This window comes from Ixodes scapularis, unplaced genomic scaffold (genome assembly GCF_016920785.2).
Source record: "Ixodes scapularis isolate PalLabHiFi unplaced genomic scaffold, ASM1692078v2 PGA_scaffold4__175_contigs__length_147842914, whole genome shotgun sequence".
NCBI classification, from domain to species: Eukaryota; Metazoa; Arthropoda; class Arachnida; order Ixodida; family Ixodidae; genus Ixodes; species Ixodes scapularis.
In genome coordinates this window covers 36,233,769-36,249,613 of record NW_024609879.1, presented here as the reverse complement: position 1 = coordinate 36,249,613, position 15,845 = coordinate 36,233,769, and the positions used below count along the sequence as shown (strand labels likewise).

Sequence of the window (15,845 nt, the reverse complement as noted above, 5' to 3'; positions counted from 1 at the left end):
TTCAAAATAAATTTACTGTATTTGGTAGTGACGTGATGTGGTCAACTGATTTTGGCAAATTGAAACCGAAACTCTGGCCAAGGGGTACCCAAGATGCTTTGCACGGCACTACGCAGTTAAGATCGCTTCGAATTTGCAAGGTTCATTGCTCAGTGGAGGAATCACCGAAAGGCGTACGTGAACCAATATTTCTGTTGACTGAGGGTGTTTTTCTTCCCCACTCGACTGAGTGAAGGTGATATCGAATTCAAGTAGCGTTTAAGAATGCGGCCGTGAGACCTATGTGTGCGTTTTTCACTTTTCGTTCATAATCTCGGCTGTTCAAAACGTTGAAAGTAGTTCAAAAAGCCTGCACCTTCGTTATTTCTATGGATAGTGCGTGTGTACTTTTTTTCTCAATTCATGCCTCTCTCTTACTTTTTTATATATATCCGCATACCATCCAGACGTCGAAAAAAGCATTATCGCCGCCAGTGAACCAGGTACTAGGTACTGAAGGCAGACGACTGCTTGCCTTGCTTGACAGAATGAGTGTGACGGAAATGAACCGCGTTTTGCCGGCAGGCTGTGTCTCTTACTGTCGTCTGAAGTGCTTCTGAGTCACCCACACTCTTAGAAAAAAGGGTCAGTATAGTCGTCCCTGAGGGAGGAACGCTCTTGACACATATGTTTCTTCAGAAAGGGAGAAACTTTCGTCCCTTAAGCAGGGGAGCAAAAGTTCCTCCGTCGACTGCATCTCATTATGGCGGCCACGAATCGAGCGAATCGAGCTCGATAAGGCTTAACGAGAACACTAATACCCCATTCACACGACCCTGAAGGTACCTTTAGCTAAGGGACCTTTATTCTCGGCGGCCAATCAATTTACGATCTTCCGCGCGTGACGTGTGCTCGCGACCCAAGAGCACGGACTGATTCGCCGATTCCAAAGGAACCTATGTTAAAGGTACCTTTATGCTGGCCGTGTGAATGGGGCATAAGTCTATTGTACGAAGCGAGAGGAGCAGCAAATAAAAACGTAACACGAGCTTTCCGTGAACTGTATTTTTTTCCGAAGTTTCTTTACCCTTGCAGGAAACTTACGTTTCGAAAGCATGCAGTCACTCAGTCTTCTCATCGTCAGCACTGCGATGTTCAACGGAGACAACCGGCACCCAGTTCGCGCACTTTATGTCTTACCTCTGCTATTCCTCGAGCCACAATTCCTTCGTCAACCATTGCGTCAACCGCACATCACGGAGGAGTGAAAATCATTCGCCCGCAAAACCAAGAGCCGCTCTCAAAAAAAAAAAAAAGCAAATCCGAAGCAACCTTTTGGCTTACCTCAGCACGGTAACACAAAATAATGGCGTAGCCGCGTAGCGTAAAAAGGATGTTGAATCGTTTGCCACCAGATGGCAGGGTCAAGCAGAGTAGTCGCAAGTAGCTAGGCTAAGTGGCGCTAGGTACCGCCCAATTCATGTTTTAGAAAAAAATATTTTTATCTTCTTACGCCACAATTGCGTTTCCTTTTCTTCAGGCATCTCTAACATATGTGGACACGTTACAAGCATCAGGTGAACATATATTGGGCGCATACACAGGCATCGCACATACAAACATCAATACAACAGCACACTACCCCGATCACTACTACCAAGCCCTGCGTTTCCGTCTTTTATACTGGTCGTTTTAAACGTACGGAATTTTTCGGTGACTCCCTAAGCAATCAAAAATATTTCGAACATGTTCACTTTTTTCCAGCAATGTCATACATCTGAGACTATTTTTAATGGCTCAGGGGATGAACCTCTTATTAAAAAGAAAACGCTCGATCATGCCGTAATTATTTGAAAGCCAATAAATCGAGCCGCTCCAATGTGGTTCCAAGCCATGAGTTTGTTTTCCCGCACGGCCCTTCGTAGCCAGTATTTATATTGTAGTGTTTGTTTTCCAATTTGTGCTGTTCGCGCACGGCTGCAATTGCCGTCTTGAATTAATCTTTGTAGAGCGGAAATTCACTCAGCTGGAAGTGATGCTTCACGGGCAGATACATCGCTTTTCGATCAGCTTGAATGCAGTCAAAGCCGCGACTTGTGGCAGGAACCACAATCTACAGGAACCGTAATATATTTAAACAGCAAAAATAAAGGATAGCGTTTTTTTTCGATTTTACCTGTTTTTTTATGCTAAAATTCCATTGTAAATATACGTACTCTCCGTCATAATTTGGTGCTGTTCAGTCTTTTCCCCAGAGCGCAATCGCTCTCGGGGACCGACAGTCACATTGGCCACTGTACGATAGGAGCTTACTGTTCAGACCAGCGTTCCAACATGACTATCCACACGTCGATCGACTGCACCTAATTCCTCAAGTGGTTTTAAACTCTTTAATGTAAAGCGGAATGTCATCCTGCGACACCCCGCCCCCTCCGATCACGGCCCAATCAGTGGCATCAATGCCCGACAGTTTACGTCATCTCATCTTGTTGTTACACCACTGATACGCGAACAAACGGTCACCTCGCCGATAATTCCAGTCTTCTGTTCACAACCCACAACACTGCCATCATTATGTCGCTGACACGTAGAAATACAGAATCACGTTGAACGCCGGTTGGCACTCGGCACGGGACAGCAGAACCGAACTCAGCACGGAAGGCACCCAGGCAGCCGGCAGGAAACCCTGCCTGCCTTGGACGCAGTTCCCGCGATTTACATAACGTCGAAAACGTCGACACAGTTCCTCGTGGTTTCGCTGCTGTAGTTCCGCGTGTGTCCCGCAAATCGGAGACGGCCGTCTTACCCAGTGTATGTAGCGCTGCTGGCACTGCTCCGGAACTTCGCTGTTTCTAGCGGCTTCGTTAACTCGTTTGATAAAATTAGTGGTAAAAACGTCAATGCAACCGAAATGTTCTGCACGTTTGGACTAGAAGACGGAATTGCAGGCGGCCTTCGCCGCCGCTGAAGCTCAATCAACTCAACATTAATTTATGAAACAACGTGCGCGGCGTGCTCGAAAAACGAAACCGAAAGAAGATGAGTCGGGAGGGCGAAGGCTTTCTCCCGCCCGCCTGGAGAAGGAGGAAAACGTCTCGGTGAATAATAAGGACTTTAATTTTCCTTTCATCGGTCTGGGTTTGTTTACGTGTGTTTTGGTAAATAAAAAAAAAAAAAAAAAAAAAAACAACGCTCCTCTGGGGATTGAACCTTTGACCTAGGGAGCCTTCATGTGCGCTTTGCTAGGGTGATGCCACCCTTGGTAATACCACTCGCCGACAAACCAGCAGCCATTTTGTTCCTCGGCGATAATCCGTGGGGCTTATAACCCTCCCGGAAACAAGCACCTTATTTCAGAAGTTCGGAGCAGCGTTGTGGAACCCACGGGGGGAGGATTAGCATTTTCCCCCTCGGATGGGATTACCGATGGACACAAAGGCCACTTTCCGGCGCACGGGGAAACAATGAGAGGAACTAAATGGCGGTGGAAGAGGGTGTGGGAAAGGGAAACAGGCAGTTGGCATCACTCTATGCGAAGCGCACATGAAGGGACTCTACTTTGACCACTTGGTCAGTAGCGCGACGTTTTACCGCAGCGCCAACTGAACAAGGAGCAACTCGACCTTCTCCTTTCATCTGAACTTCCGTTCTTCTCTTCTCTGGGCAACTTGTCCGCAACAAGGAGGAACATAATGTAGAAAACCCGAGACTGTGGTAAAAGCAAGGAAACGGAGTCGAAGGAGAAGGACAGGGGAAAAGAACGTCTTTTCCCCTGTCTTTCTCCTTCGACTCCGTTTCCTTGTTTTTACCACAGTCTCGGGTTTTCTACATTATGATCAACATCCACCAGCTCGCCTGCGCACTCACAGTTTTTTCAAGGAGAAACAGTCGCTGTTGCTAAATTTCTCCTCTTTTTTTTCTTAGAGTGCAGGGCGGCGAGATTTGACAACGGGCTAGGGTCTATCTGCGCTCACATTAGTCAGCATGAATGGAACCTTTTGCAACATAGGAGTAAGAAAGCCCTCCCCAAAGTCGTTAATATCCGAAACTGGCGAAGTCCTCTATACTCCCGTCTTTTCCATCGTCCACTCCGCTAAAGGAAAAACAGTAAAAGACCTTGAGGTAGAAGGTTGTCAAGAGACCTCTCCTCTAACCACGGTCACTTGTTGTCTTGTGCTTTGCTTTTAATTTTTCTCAGCTTTTGGCTACTCTTTACGCTATACCAGCTGCAACAAGGATTTCAATCTCCTTTCTCCCAAGAAAGAGGTGGTTACGAATTGCTACCTTTAAAGTTGTGGAATTCGGCCACCGAAAACGTGATTTTAAATTTATCGTAAAAAAAAGGACAGTTAGTCTTCCGTAACAAATGTAAGCAAATACCTAAGCCTGGGAGAGTATCGGGATACAAGCGATACACCCTAAATTCGATCTAAATGCATTTTTAGATGTATCTTGATAGACGCCTATGTACCCAAAGGAATCTCTAGCATACAATCGCGATACATTCGAATCTCAATATTGCCCAGCCTTGTGTGATGAGACGCAATGACGTCAAAGATGAACCCTCTATGCTACGCATGTAGAGCTCCCCTGGTATCTGCTAAAGAGAAAGGCAGCTTTCTTTGGTGCATTTGACTTGCATTTTCAAACGGGGCTCGACATTGCAGGAGTGGACACATGACAAGCTGAAGCGATTCCTGGAGAACGGCATCATGCCCAACCTGTACTACGCCATCGACTTTGCCCTGGACGACGCCGTGCGCGACGTAATCCTCATCCAGGGCATCGTGCAGTGTGCCAAGACTCAGGAGATTTTCACGGGGCCCGCCTACATCCCGAGCACCGTGCGGGACATGTTCCTGCCCGTGAGTGCATGCGGCTAGCACGTGCAGTCAGTGGTGCTGGCCAGAGCAGCCTCACTCATAGAATGACTAGTGCTGTACATCCGACATGTGCAATAGCCTCCTCTATCGGCGACGTGGTGTTTCGAAGTCTCCCTCTTATGACTCTTTTTTTGTGACGTCACGAGCAGTTCTATCGATTGCCAGGAATATATTTATCGTGTGCGTGAAAGGCACGGTTTAACCTTAAAGTTATCGCATTCTTAAAACAACATCGCCTATACTTGGTTTCAGTCTAATGTCAAGGCGCAGCCAAAGCTACGAGGTAATAGAACCAATCAAGCAGCGTCAAAAGCGCAAGCAACTAGGCCTATTGTTTATTTACGATTGGTTCAGCAGCGATAGAACACGCACAGGAATATAAAGAACACCATGATGGTTCGCGTTTGACGCCGTCCGATTGGTCCCATCAACTCGTAGCGTCGGCTGCGTCTAGACCTAAAGTGAAACGAAGTATAAGTTTGTAGTCTGAAATTCCTTCAGTTTACACTTATAAAGAAACTTTTTATAATTGTGAGTAATTGGTCAATCGTGGAAGGACTACCGCAGTGACGACTTTGGTGGTCACTGCGCCTGCGGTTTCTGCGAGAGAACAAAACACCGCCAAGTTGCGGTCCAAAATAATGGAGGAGCGGCAGGTACAGGCGAACAAGTTCTGAAGCCACCGCCAATCACATAGCCCGGTGGCCCTTCGCTGAACAGCCTCTTCTATTCATTTTGCGTATTATGGCTGAAACAATTTTTCGCGAAAGTACGGAAAAGAAAGGAGTGTTTCGGTAATAGGCCGTTATGATGCAGGTATCTTTTACGTGAAAGTAACGACATCTGTTGAAGAGTGCTATTGTGAAACGATTTATGTGGTGTTACCATCGTCACGGGAGTGCCGAAGAGCCAAGATGAAAGAGTGGACACGGGGGAGGAGGAAGGAGGAGGAATGACTGCGCTGTCAGATCGCAATAGAAGCTATGAGAAGAGCAAGTCGTCTGATATTTGCACAGGATGCCTCGAGGTCTACTCACTATACTTTCAATCGGAGCCATTCAGATCTCGGCGTTTTGACGTGACCGCATCCCTGTTCAAAAAGGAGGCGAACTTGAACTCCGCGTAGACCTTGCAGCGCTTTTCACTCTGGCGAAATATGCTGAATCACTGAGCTGTGGACTCATTCCCAGCGTCTGATATACCACACAACAGGGCTACCGCGCATGCTGAGAGATCGTTCCTGAGCCCAGAAGCCAAAGATAGCAGCTCGCAGAAGGCGATATATGGAGCGATCTATACGCCAAGCAAGGGTACTGAAATGCGTCTTCGTCACATAGAAACGCGAAGAGGGGCACGCCAATTAAAGCGCAGCACAGCGAACGTGTAGATAACGCTTGATGATGCAGCGAAGCTCGCGCTATCTTCGGTTGAGGTCGGGGGGAAATGAGCGCACGTGGGTTCGTTTTGCGGGTAAACAAACGCGCGACGTGCGCAAAAAGCAGACGAACTTCCACGTGGTAAACTTTGTTTATTCCTAAAAGGAAACTAAGACGGTTCTGGGTTTTAGGGCAAAAAAGACACTAGAGTAGTCTTGAATTAGACTCCTGGACCACGAATATCGAGATTACATATATATATATATATATATATTTTTAATTTGGTCCACGGAAGCTGCGCGAAATAATTTTCAAACTACCGCTGGAGCCCCTCCTTCCCGGAGCGTGGCGTCGTATCCAGACCTATCGAAATTTCCGCTCTCACGCACCTTCGATACCTATCAAACCTATGCACGCACACTCTTGCGATTAAAAAAAAAGTCAAATAAAGACGCCACAACTTGAGACAATGCACGCTTGTGATTACACTTGTTGCCCACACGAGCAACACGATTTTGGCGGCCGAGAGATCTGAGTGTAAAGCCTGGTTCACTTGCAGCGATTTTGGCCCTAGAGCGGCGCGATTTCTGCCGTCGCGGCGCTCTGGCCAACACCAGCGGTTGAGCGGCACGAGCGCCGCGACGGCAGAAATTGCGCCGCTCTAGGGCCAAAATCGCTGCATGTGAAACACGCTTAGCATAACGACTGGTCAGAGGGATTTTGTTATATTTTGCGTTTAGTTACATCTCCTGAGAAAACGAACGTGGTATTCAGATTCACGGAATAAAAAATACTCTAGAATTCTCCTCTAACTCGTTTATTTCAAGAACCTATTCAGCCACCCCCCCCCCCCCCCGCTTCCTTTTTAAGCCTATAAGCCTAGACGCGGCCGACGCCATGAGTGAAACTTGACAGTAACAAAAAAGAAAACACGAAACCCTATGCTCAGCGTAGGAAAATAATTCAATGTTTGTCTACCAATGCCGCATGGCACACATACCTGATAAAACAAATAAGTAAACAGAAAAGCAAGTTTCCAATGTGCACTAATTTTTCTCGCCTCTTAGGATGCCCTTTACGTAAAATACTGACCATTCACTCATGTCGCAGTAAGTGCCTACCATCTACATGAAATGCTTGAAAAATAACAAGGGCATATTAAGCATCCGTGTCTAAACCTCTAAGCCGAGCGATTTAACCGAGGTGCTCACTCGTCTCAATTGCTTCCCTAAGTATGTCAGTTAAAAGTGATTAAGCCTGACGAAAGACCCGTTGCTCGACGCAAGAAGGGCTGTTTTTAAAACTTGGGCTTTCGCTGGCGCCCTATATAATTCTTCCATGCAGCCTTCCCGATTTTCCGCTGTTGAACGTAGAAAGAAAATATTATTTTACAGCAATTTTCGACGTATGGCGGGTGCTTACTCGGCAGACGACGGGCAAGTGTTTTCTTGGAACATGATTCTCAGATCGAGTGTCGGAGTAATCGACCAAGTGTACCATTAAACATGATGCATTTGATGGAAGATACACAAGACGAGACAGAGGCATCCAACGGACCAGAACATGGCTAACAGACCATTATGTGCAAACTGTGAAGTAAGCCAGCTTAGGTCATTGCACACTTTATGGCGTCCTTGGAGTCTTTTCTAGGAAGGAATGCTCCCTTTGGTCCTTGGTTATGTCCTGTGTAGACATATTTTACTACCATGTTTGATCTGAACTCTCAAGAGAATGCGATATACGGTGCTTTATAGTCAGTAAGTATGGTAAGCCATGTTTACTCACATCCGCGCGCAACCGTCGTATCTAGGTAACGTTTGATGAAGCACAGATAAGAAACGTTAGTTGTGCAGCTTGTCATTCCACACAATGCCTGAGCTGTCCACTACGAAACCGTACCGGCAAATCCCTCTGGCCCATGGTTGTGGTGGGCTCAAAACGGACTCCTGGGCCACAGGCTTCTCTAGAGAAAAGCGGATGAGAACAAGGGTCCTCGATGAATACATTATAACGGCGCATAGCCATTGGCTACTACCTGACGTGCCCTACGGTAACCGAAGAAGCAACATTTCTAGCGGTATCGCTGCCACTTCCAGTAGCCGGTGCGAGGACGAGCTCACATTCGGGGCCCACTGGTGCACATACGTAAAGATTGATGGCAGACAGATGAACTGAACAGTTGCAGCTTGGCATTCCGCATATAACCTTAGCTGTGCACTACGAAACTGTACAGTCTACACACACTGGCAAGTGCGGGTGGTAGGCTCAATACGTACCCCAGTGCCATTGGCCCGTCTAAATAAAGGCGGATGTGAAGAACAAGGGTCATCAACGGATAAATTATGAAGGTACACAGCCTTTGTCTACAACTTAACGATCCCTGAAGTACCCCAAGAAGCAACGGCCGTACCGTTGGCACTGCCACTTGCCATTGCCTGTGCATTATCGAGCTCACATTCGTGTGCCACCGGTACACTTAGGTAAAGGTTGATGGCGAACAGATAAGAAAATCGTATAGTTGCAGCATGACATTCCGCACATTACCTGAGCTGTTAACTATAGAACTGCACAGTCTACTCCCAAAGGAAAGTACGGGTGGTAGGCTCAACACGGACACTAGGACCATAGGCTCGTCTAGATAAAGGTGAATAAAAATAACGTGCGTCATCAACGGAAAGGTTATAAAGGTGCATAGTCGTTGGCTGCAACCTTAGGTGCCTTAAAATACCCGAAAAAGCAACGGCCGTAGCGGTGTCAGAACCACTTGCGGTTGCCTGTGCGTGACCGATCTTACATTTGTGGGTCGCTGGTGCGCCTAGATAAAATTCCATGTCAAATTGATAAGAAAAGTGAATAGTTGAGGCTTGGCATTCCGCACATGACCGGAGCTCTCCACAACAAAACAGTAGAGGCAACTCCCACTGGCAAGTGTGGGTGGTATGCTTACCACAGACTCCTGGGTCATAGGGTCCTCTCGATAACGCCGGATAGGAACAAGGGTCATCGACGGATATATTATAATGGTGCATAGCTGATGGCTGCCAGCTGAAGTGCCCTAAGTACCTAGCAAGGGCGGCAGCGGTGTAACTTACACATGCCGTAGCCTGTGCGTGGCGGAACTCACATTCGTGAGCCACTGTTGCACCTATGTAAAGGTTGATGGCAGACAGATAGAAAAAGTGAATAGTTTCAGTTTGGCATTCTGCACATTACCTGAGCCGTGAACTACGAATCTGTTCAGGCTACTCCGACAGGCGCGTGCGGGTGGTAGGCTCAGCACAGATCCTTAAATAGCCTCTGACACGCCGAAAAAATTCAAAGTGGCCGCCAGTGCCCTGTGACGTAACAATGTACCGCAAGTTGTCGGGGCGGTCAGAAGGGAGGCATCGACCTACGTCACTAAAAGTGGGTTTGCCGGAAGTCACATGTGTTTCACTCCTCGTGCTCTCCACAACCATGCCTAAGAAATGCTTTTTGTTATTCTGGTTGTTTTTACGAGCGATAGTAGAAAACAAAGTTTCAGTTCCACTAGCTTTTTATCTCTGCACCATTGGTTTGATTCCGTGTTGTAAAAGTTGAGGACAAAGAGTCAGTGGATCGACGTGATGGAGGTCAATGATGAAAACGTTCCGAGTACAAGCCAGCGTAAGAGTGCATGCCATCGGTCCGATGGTACGGAGCCCATACTGGGCAAAAACAAGCTATTGAGATTTGAAAAAAAAAAAAAAAAAACCATTTAGAACGCTTGCAGAAATTAGGATTGCTAGCATACGAAACGCCCGATCGCAGTGCTGAAGGTATCTTCAGCACTGCGATTGAGCGCGTCGTATTCTAGCTACATTGTTGCTACAATATCTTGCTACATTTGCGACCCCGCCCCCTTTAAAACACATCCGTCGAGAGGGGGAGCTTAGTCATAACCTTCCCTGCTACCTTCCCATCTGATTTCCCCGTGCGCAGAGGCAGGTACAGTCCTAATCACACTTGTCTATAACGCGCGAGCGAGCGGCTTTCTCCGGGGAGCGCTGGACTGGTGCCATTCGCGGTAACTAAGCTAGTCACGTGGCGCAACATAGAACGGCCCGCTCGAGGGGTGTCCTGCCCACTCTATCAGCTTGATAAGCGATAAAATAAAGTGCTTTATGATACATTTTTGTTTTTTTGATGACGAAATCGTTGATACGCCTTCATGCTTTACTCTGATTATTGTTCGAGCAATGATGTTTGTAAAAAGCGTGCGAGCAGCCTTCCGCGTTCGCCGCCAGCTGATAGAGTGGGCAGGACACCCCTCGAGCGGGTCGTTCCATGTTGCGCCACGTGACTAGCTTAGTTACCGCGAATGGCACCAGTCTAGCGCTCCCCGGAGAAAGCCGCACGCTCGCGCGTTATAGACAAGTGTGATTAGCACTGTACGTAGCCAGGATTTTGATTCGGGGGAAGGCTGCCCATGACACAATGCTGTATGAGGGGGAGGGGGCAAAGGAGGCTCCAGCAAAAAGAAAGATATCGGGGGGGGCATGCTCCTGGCTACGTGCCTGCGCAGAGAACCGAAAGGAGCGCACTTGGAAGGCGCATGGGAGGGCCACCTGCTGTTTTTCGGAGCAGACGGGCCTGGATTGACGCGCGAGTGTGAACGAATAAGTATAAAGATAAAATGAACCTAAGCACTTCTTATGAGTTGTGAATGCGATAGCACGAATGTCGTTCTTCAGCTCCCTTAGTTCGTATGCAGCGTAGTAGCGTGGTAGGCCACGTGCCGCCGGCGGACGGCCGAGCGCGCGCTTTCGGCAGCTGAGCACGGACTCGCGGCCTCTCTGGAGCCTGCCCGGGCGGGCTCTGGCTGCCACGCCACCACTCCCTCCTTTTACCGGCGGCGGGGCCGCTGAGTCCGCTGCCCCGCCATAGAAAAGGCTTCTCTGATGGCTTTTTATTTTTTTTTTTAATTACACCGCACGAGATCTAATGGGAGCCTCGTTCCCTGATGAGGCCTGCCAGCCAGTTGCAGCGTAATCCATCAGAAATCGGTTTCACCTGGGAAAAGGAGTTTTAGGTGCCGTTTGCCCAACGTTTGGCGGGGCTTCAAAGCTGATGAAATCGGTTCGCTCCATAGGACTGGTAATGCTTTCGCAGTAAACGAAAATGAAAGACGTTTACAATTTTCTGTAATGCCGAATTACAGCGCAGCTCTTGAGGAGGAGGAGGGGAGGGGAGGGTATGCCCGTGTGATTTCACAAGAGTGAATTCATTCGTGACCCTCGTGACGTCACACTTGACTCTCGTGACGTCACTCGTGACCCTCCTGACGTCACTCGTGACCCTCCTAACGTTACTCGTGACACCACTGGTGACCTTCGTGACCCTCATGACGTGACTCGTGACGTCACTGGCGACCTTTTTGACGTTATTTGTGACACTCGTGACGTCACTGGTTACCGTTGTCACGTTATTCGTGGCCCTCGTGACTTCATTCGTGGTCCTCATGATGTCACTCGCGACCTCACGTGTGATGTCACTGGTGACCTTCGGGACGTCACTCGTCCCCCTCGTGACGCCACGTGCAACATCACGTGGTTACGGCGACGCCGCTCAAACCCGGAAACGGGCGCCTAAGAGCTGCGCTCTAAAATACGCGTACCAGTGAAGAAAGAAGCAGTTGGCGCTACCTTTCTTATGGACGTTGTTGGGCGTTACCAGTGCCACCTATCCAATCGATCCACGCTCCTTCTCACCCTCCCAGTTTTGAAAGTCAGCTGCGGCGCGGGAGCAATGCCTCCAAGATAACAAAGCCGTAGTTAAAGATGCAGGGAATCGTTTTTTCGATCATCAAATTCGATGCTCAAACCGACTGGTTCAAAAGGTTGGAAGCGTTTGTAGCTTTTCAGCCCGTTACAAAAAAAAATCATATTTGAATTTTTTATTATTTCAAGCTGAAACATTATACTACACCCGAACGTTTTTAATTTGTCGCAATTCGGAAGTCGGCATTTTTTCCAACCTCCAAACCTATCACGCTAAGAAATTTGAATATTATACCACTTTCGAATATGCGATGTTCTATAGTTGGAACTACTTCTAACTTACAATAAAAGTTCCTGAAAGATAGAACTAACTTTACACTGAAAGGTTTACACTGTGGAAAGGTGTGAAAATTTCACTGAAAGCTTCACTAGACGATATTAGCCGGTGCCACGAACGACTCGCCTTTGGAATGGCCTCGGCGCCTCGAACTCGTGTGCGATACCTGGGATATTTATCTCCGGCTTTTCTCGCCAGGGTTCCTTTGTTTAAAATTTCATAGTTTGCTTCGGGATAACGTACTTACCAACGATCCCTAGTCTGTAGGTTTTAAACCTAAACGCGGCGTTTCTCTGGGGCGGCGCTCATGCATAGCCTTAGCTGTATCTGAACGTAACGACCCCAATTCGCTTGTCTAAGAGGCTGGCTCATGCAAACGACGAGGAAATGGCGCGCATAGAGAGCGAAGCCGACGCACGACGGGAAAATTTGCTTCAGCGCTTTCTTTCTTCAGTGTGATTTCTTAAATATTGATTGAGTGGTTAGCTCTGATCAAGATTGGCTAGCATCATGCATTCATAGAAATGCAAGAAACAGTCAATGTGAAACGCCTGATGCACGTTCTTTCGTAGTTAGTCTGATTAGCTGCATTTTCTAATAACCGGGGGTCCCCCACAGTCCAAACTGGTTGCAGGCTCGTTAATGTTTAACTGTCTAGGTTGTTGTGCCTACGTCTTCCATAGTGTTTCTTCAACCAGTGGTATATTTGACTGAAAATAAATACCCAGAGCAAATAAAGCATGCCGGATGCCTTGGTTTCTGAATATTTTGCCGCTTCTTGGCCAACGTCGCGCTTATGTGGTGTTCGATTAGATTGCTGTCAGTTAACAGAGGTGGGAAAGACGTTCAGCGGGCCTCTTCAAAACATTTTGATGAACTCTTTTCCCAGTTCAATGTTGATTTTCTTAGTTACGAAAAAATAAAGAGTAGCATTTGTCGTACTTTAGGTACGAAAAACACAAAATTGAAGAGCCTTAACGACATACAAAATGTGCCACGTTTCCAGAGAACTTTTTCGCAGATGTAATATTTTGTATTTAATCGCTTAAAATGTATTCCATATGGCGGAATTCGATCTCCATCGATGAGATGCGAAGACTTTTCACTTAAATTAGTAACCTTCAAATTTTTTGACGTTTTTAGTCTAAACAAAATTAAAACTTCAAATTTTTCGAACTTGATTTTCGAAGACATTTTGAGACACATTTTCAAACTGGATATGTAATAAAACAAAATCAAAATTCTCAAATACGATCTTTCAGAAACCTAGACATCCATGAACTTTTCGATATCATACCACAGCGAGAATAGCAATTTTCGAACTCCTGGAATTCGATACTCAAAAGATTTGCTAACCTCGGCGGTTCGTAACATCCCTAGCCATAGAGTGGTGAACTTCGACGTCACATAGAAAAGGCCAACGCGGGGCACTGCTTTGGTACGGGTGCTGCTTTGGCGTTGATCTGGAACTCGCCTTCTCACAGATTGAACATGAGATAGACGACCACTGACACGGCAAACGTGTCCAATGGGTTTGCCTTTTTCCGGTGATGGCGAAAATTCAGCACTACGACTTTGTACTTTGTTGCCTAGGATGGGTTGACGGAAAGTTCAGGATTTTCCGTTAGAAAGGAGGCTACACTCTAAAAAAATGCCTGTGCGTCTGCTTTCCCGCACAGCACTCGGAGAGCCAAGCACCTCAACTTACGGAGGCAGCTCAGCGAATGACGATGTTGAGACATATGTTTAGACCAAAAAAACGCGATCTGAGTTGTGACATTAAGCAATGCAAAACGTCCCGCTAGCATTGCTTAATGTCACAACTCAGACTTCGTTGTTGGTCTAAACATAAGTTCCGGCATCGTCATTCGCTGATCTGCCTCCGTAAGTTGCGGTGATTGGCTCTCCTAGTGTTGTGCGGGAAAGCAGACGCGCAGGCTTTTTTTAGAGTGTATATCAAAACATGTTCAATTGATATGCGGGTATAGGATCTCAGTGCATTAAAATACTACGATTAATTTCGGGTGCTTATGTTAGGCCGTACTCGCGAGTAACTTGCTGTGGCAATTAAAAAGTGGAGAGTTGGCGGGAATGAATTAAACCGGCGCTAACATTTTGTATGGAGCCTGGCATAGTTCGGTGGAATTGTCCCGTAAAATTGTCCTTGAATATAAGTTCAGCAACGCTTGACCATATCATTTTTATATACGAGCTGAATGGAAAACAAAACTTTTAAGCCTAGCGCAAGTGCATGCATTTTTTTTCTGTATCTGAGAGCGAAGCCTTTTGATATTTTATGTTCCCTAGACTGACGTCAAAAACCCGGGGTTTCTTGTAAATAACTGCTAGTGTTAAAGTGCGCCAAAATTATACAGATTCCCTTTTGGGAGTGGGCACTTTAAAATTTGCTATCTGTGTAGAAGCGGCAGATTGTGTTGACCGATCTCAGTATTGAGAACGTCTTCTGGAAACAGAGGTTTTAAAATGGTATTTTGGGACCTAAATGTAAGGAGAGCGTTATAGTCGCAACGTGCTTCTTACTGTACATAGCTACCTCGGTGCAACTTTAAAGTGTGTCTGAATTTTAAAAGCGAAAATATATATTGGCAGCGGCTATAACCCTTATAGTATTATTGATCAACCTAAATTGTACGAAAAAAAAAATTTTAATATCAACGATTTTTGCTTTGGTTCCTAAGAAGTATATTTAATTTTTCTGAAATGTGTTAATCTAATTTACCCAAACCAGCTTGTATAAGTAATTATCCATGTCTGCAACAGCTCTGTTAATTGTTGTCTCATCGCGTGCAAGAGCGAGGTTTGGCTAATAAACACTCAACTTGAACACTCAAAATTGTGCCTTTGACGAAACCTGAGTTACTGTACACGCCACTCAAGCAGGGTGCCTGATGTGCCGTTTTACCGCAGGGTAATCCACTGGAGCGGGCTCGGCCGGTGATGCTCATCACCACGACGATGCGGTATCACCTCCCGAGTGATTTGGACTGGTTCCACCAGTCCCTTACTCACTACGACTACACTCGGAAGCCACGCAGCACAACCGTTGCACTCGTCACGGCGTAGAATCTTTCCAAGTATAGACTTTTGCCATTAATAAATCTACTAAACACACTCACTCGTTAATTCGTGCTGTTTTTTTTTCTTCAGCTGTACTAGCATGTAAAAAAAAAACATATGATAACAGCGTCGTCAGCAGCATTAGATATCGCAGATGTTTTGTAGATCATACCCTAGAACATCGCTTTGCTAACTGGAGCTCGCACCGTAACTATGAAGCATGAATAAGCAGGCACCAACCTGCAAGTCAGCAGTGCACAGTCCACTAAGACCTTTGACTTAACGGACAATTTATATGGACGTTAATGTCTTGCAGGGACGTCAATATTGACGCTGTGGAATGCTAATGACAATTCAGCAGCATTTTGAGGAGAAAGCAGTCTTCTGCGTTCTTCTTCCAGAACAGCACAGAAATCCCTGATCCGCCAGGCACTCCATTATCACTCCCCCGATC

At 46.7% G+C, this 15,845-nt stretch overlaps 1 protein-coding gene across 1 annotated transcript in view; it reads left to right on the top strand.

The window, feature by feature from the left end:
* Positions 1-15,397, top strand: part of LOC120848301 (sodium/hydrogen exchanger 10-like) — a 175,367-nt gene extending 159,970 nt beyond the window's left edge. Inside the window, exons 21-22 of the mRNA XM_040504496.1 lie at positions 4,647-4,844; positions 15,242-15,397. Of these exons, the coding sequence (XP_040360430.1) occupies positions 4,647-4,844; positions 15,242-15,397 (354 nt within the window). The remainder of the gene's footprint in view (positions 1-4,646; positions 4,845-15,241) is intronic.
* Positions 15,398-15,845: the final 448 nt, after the last annotated feature.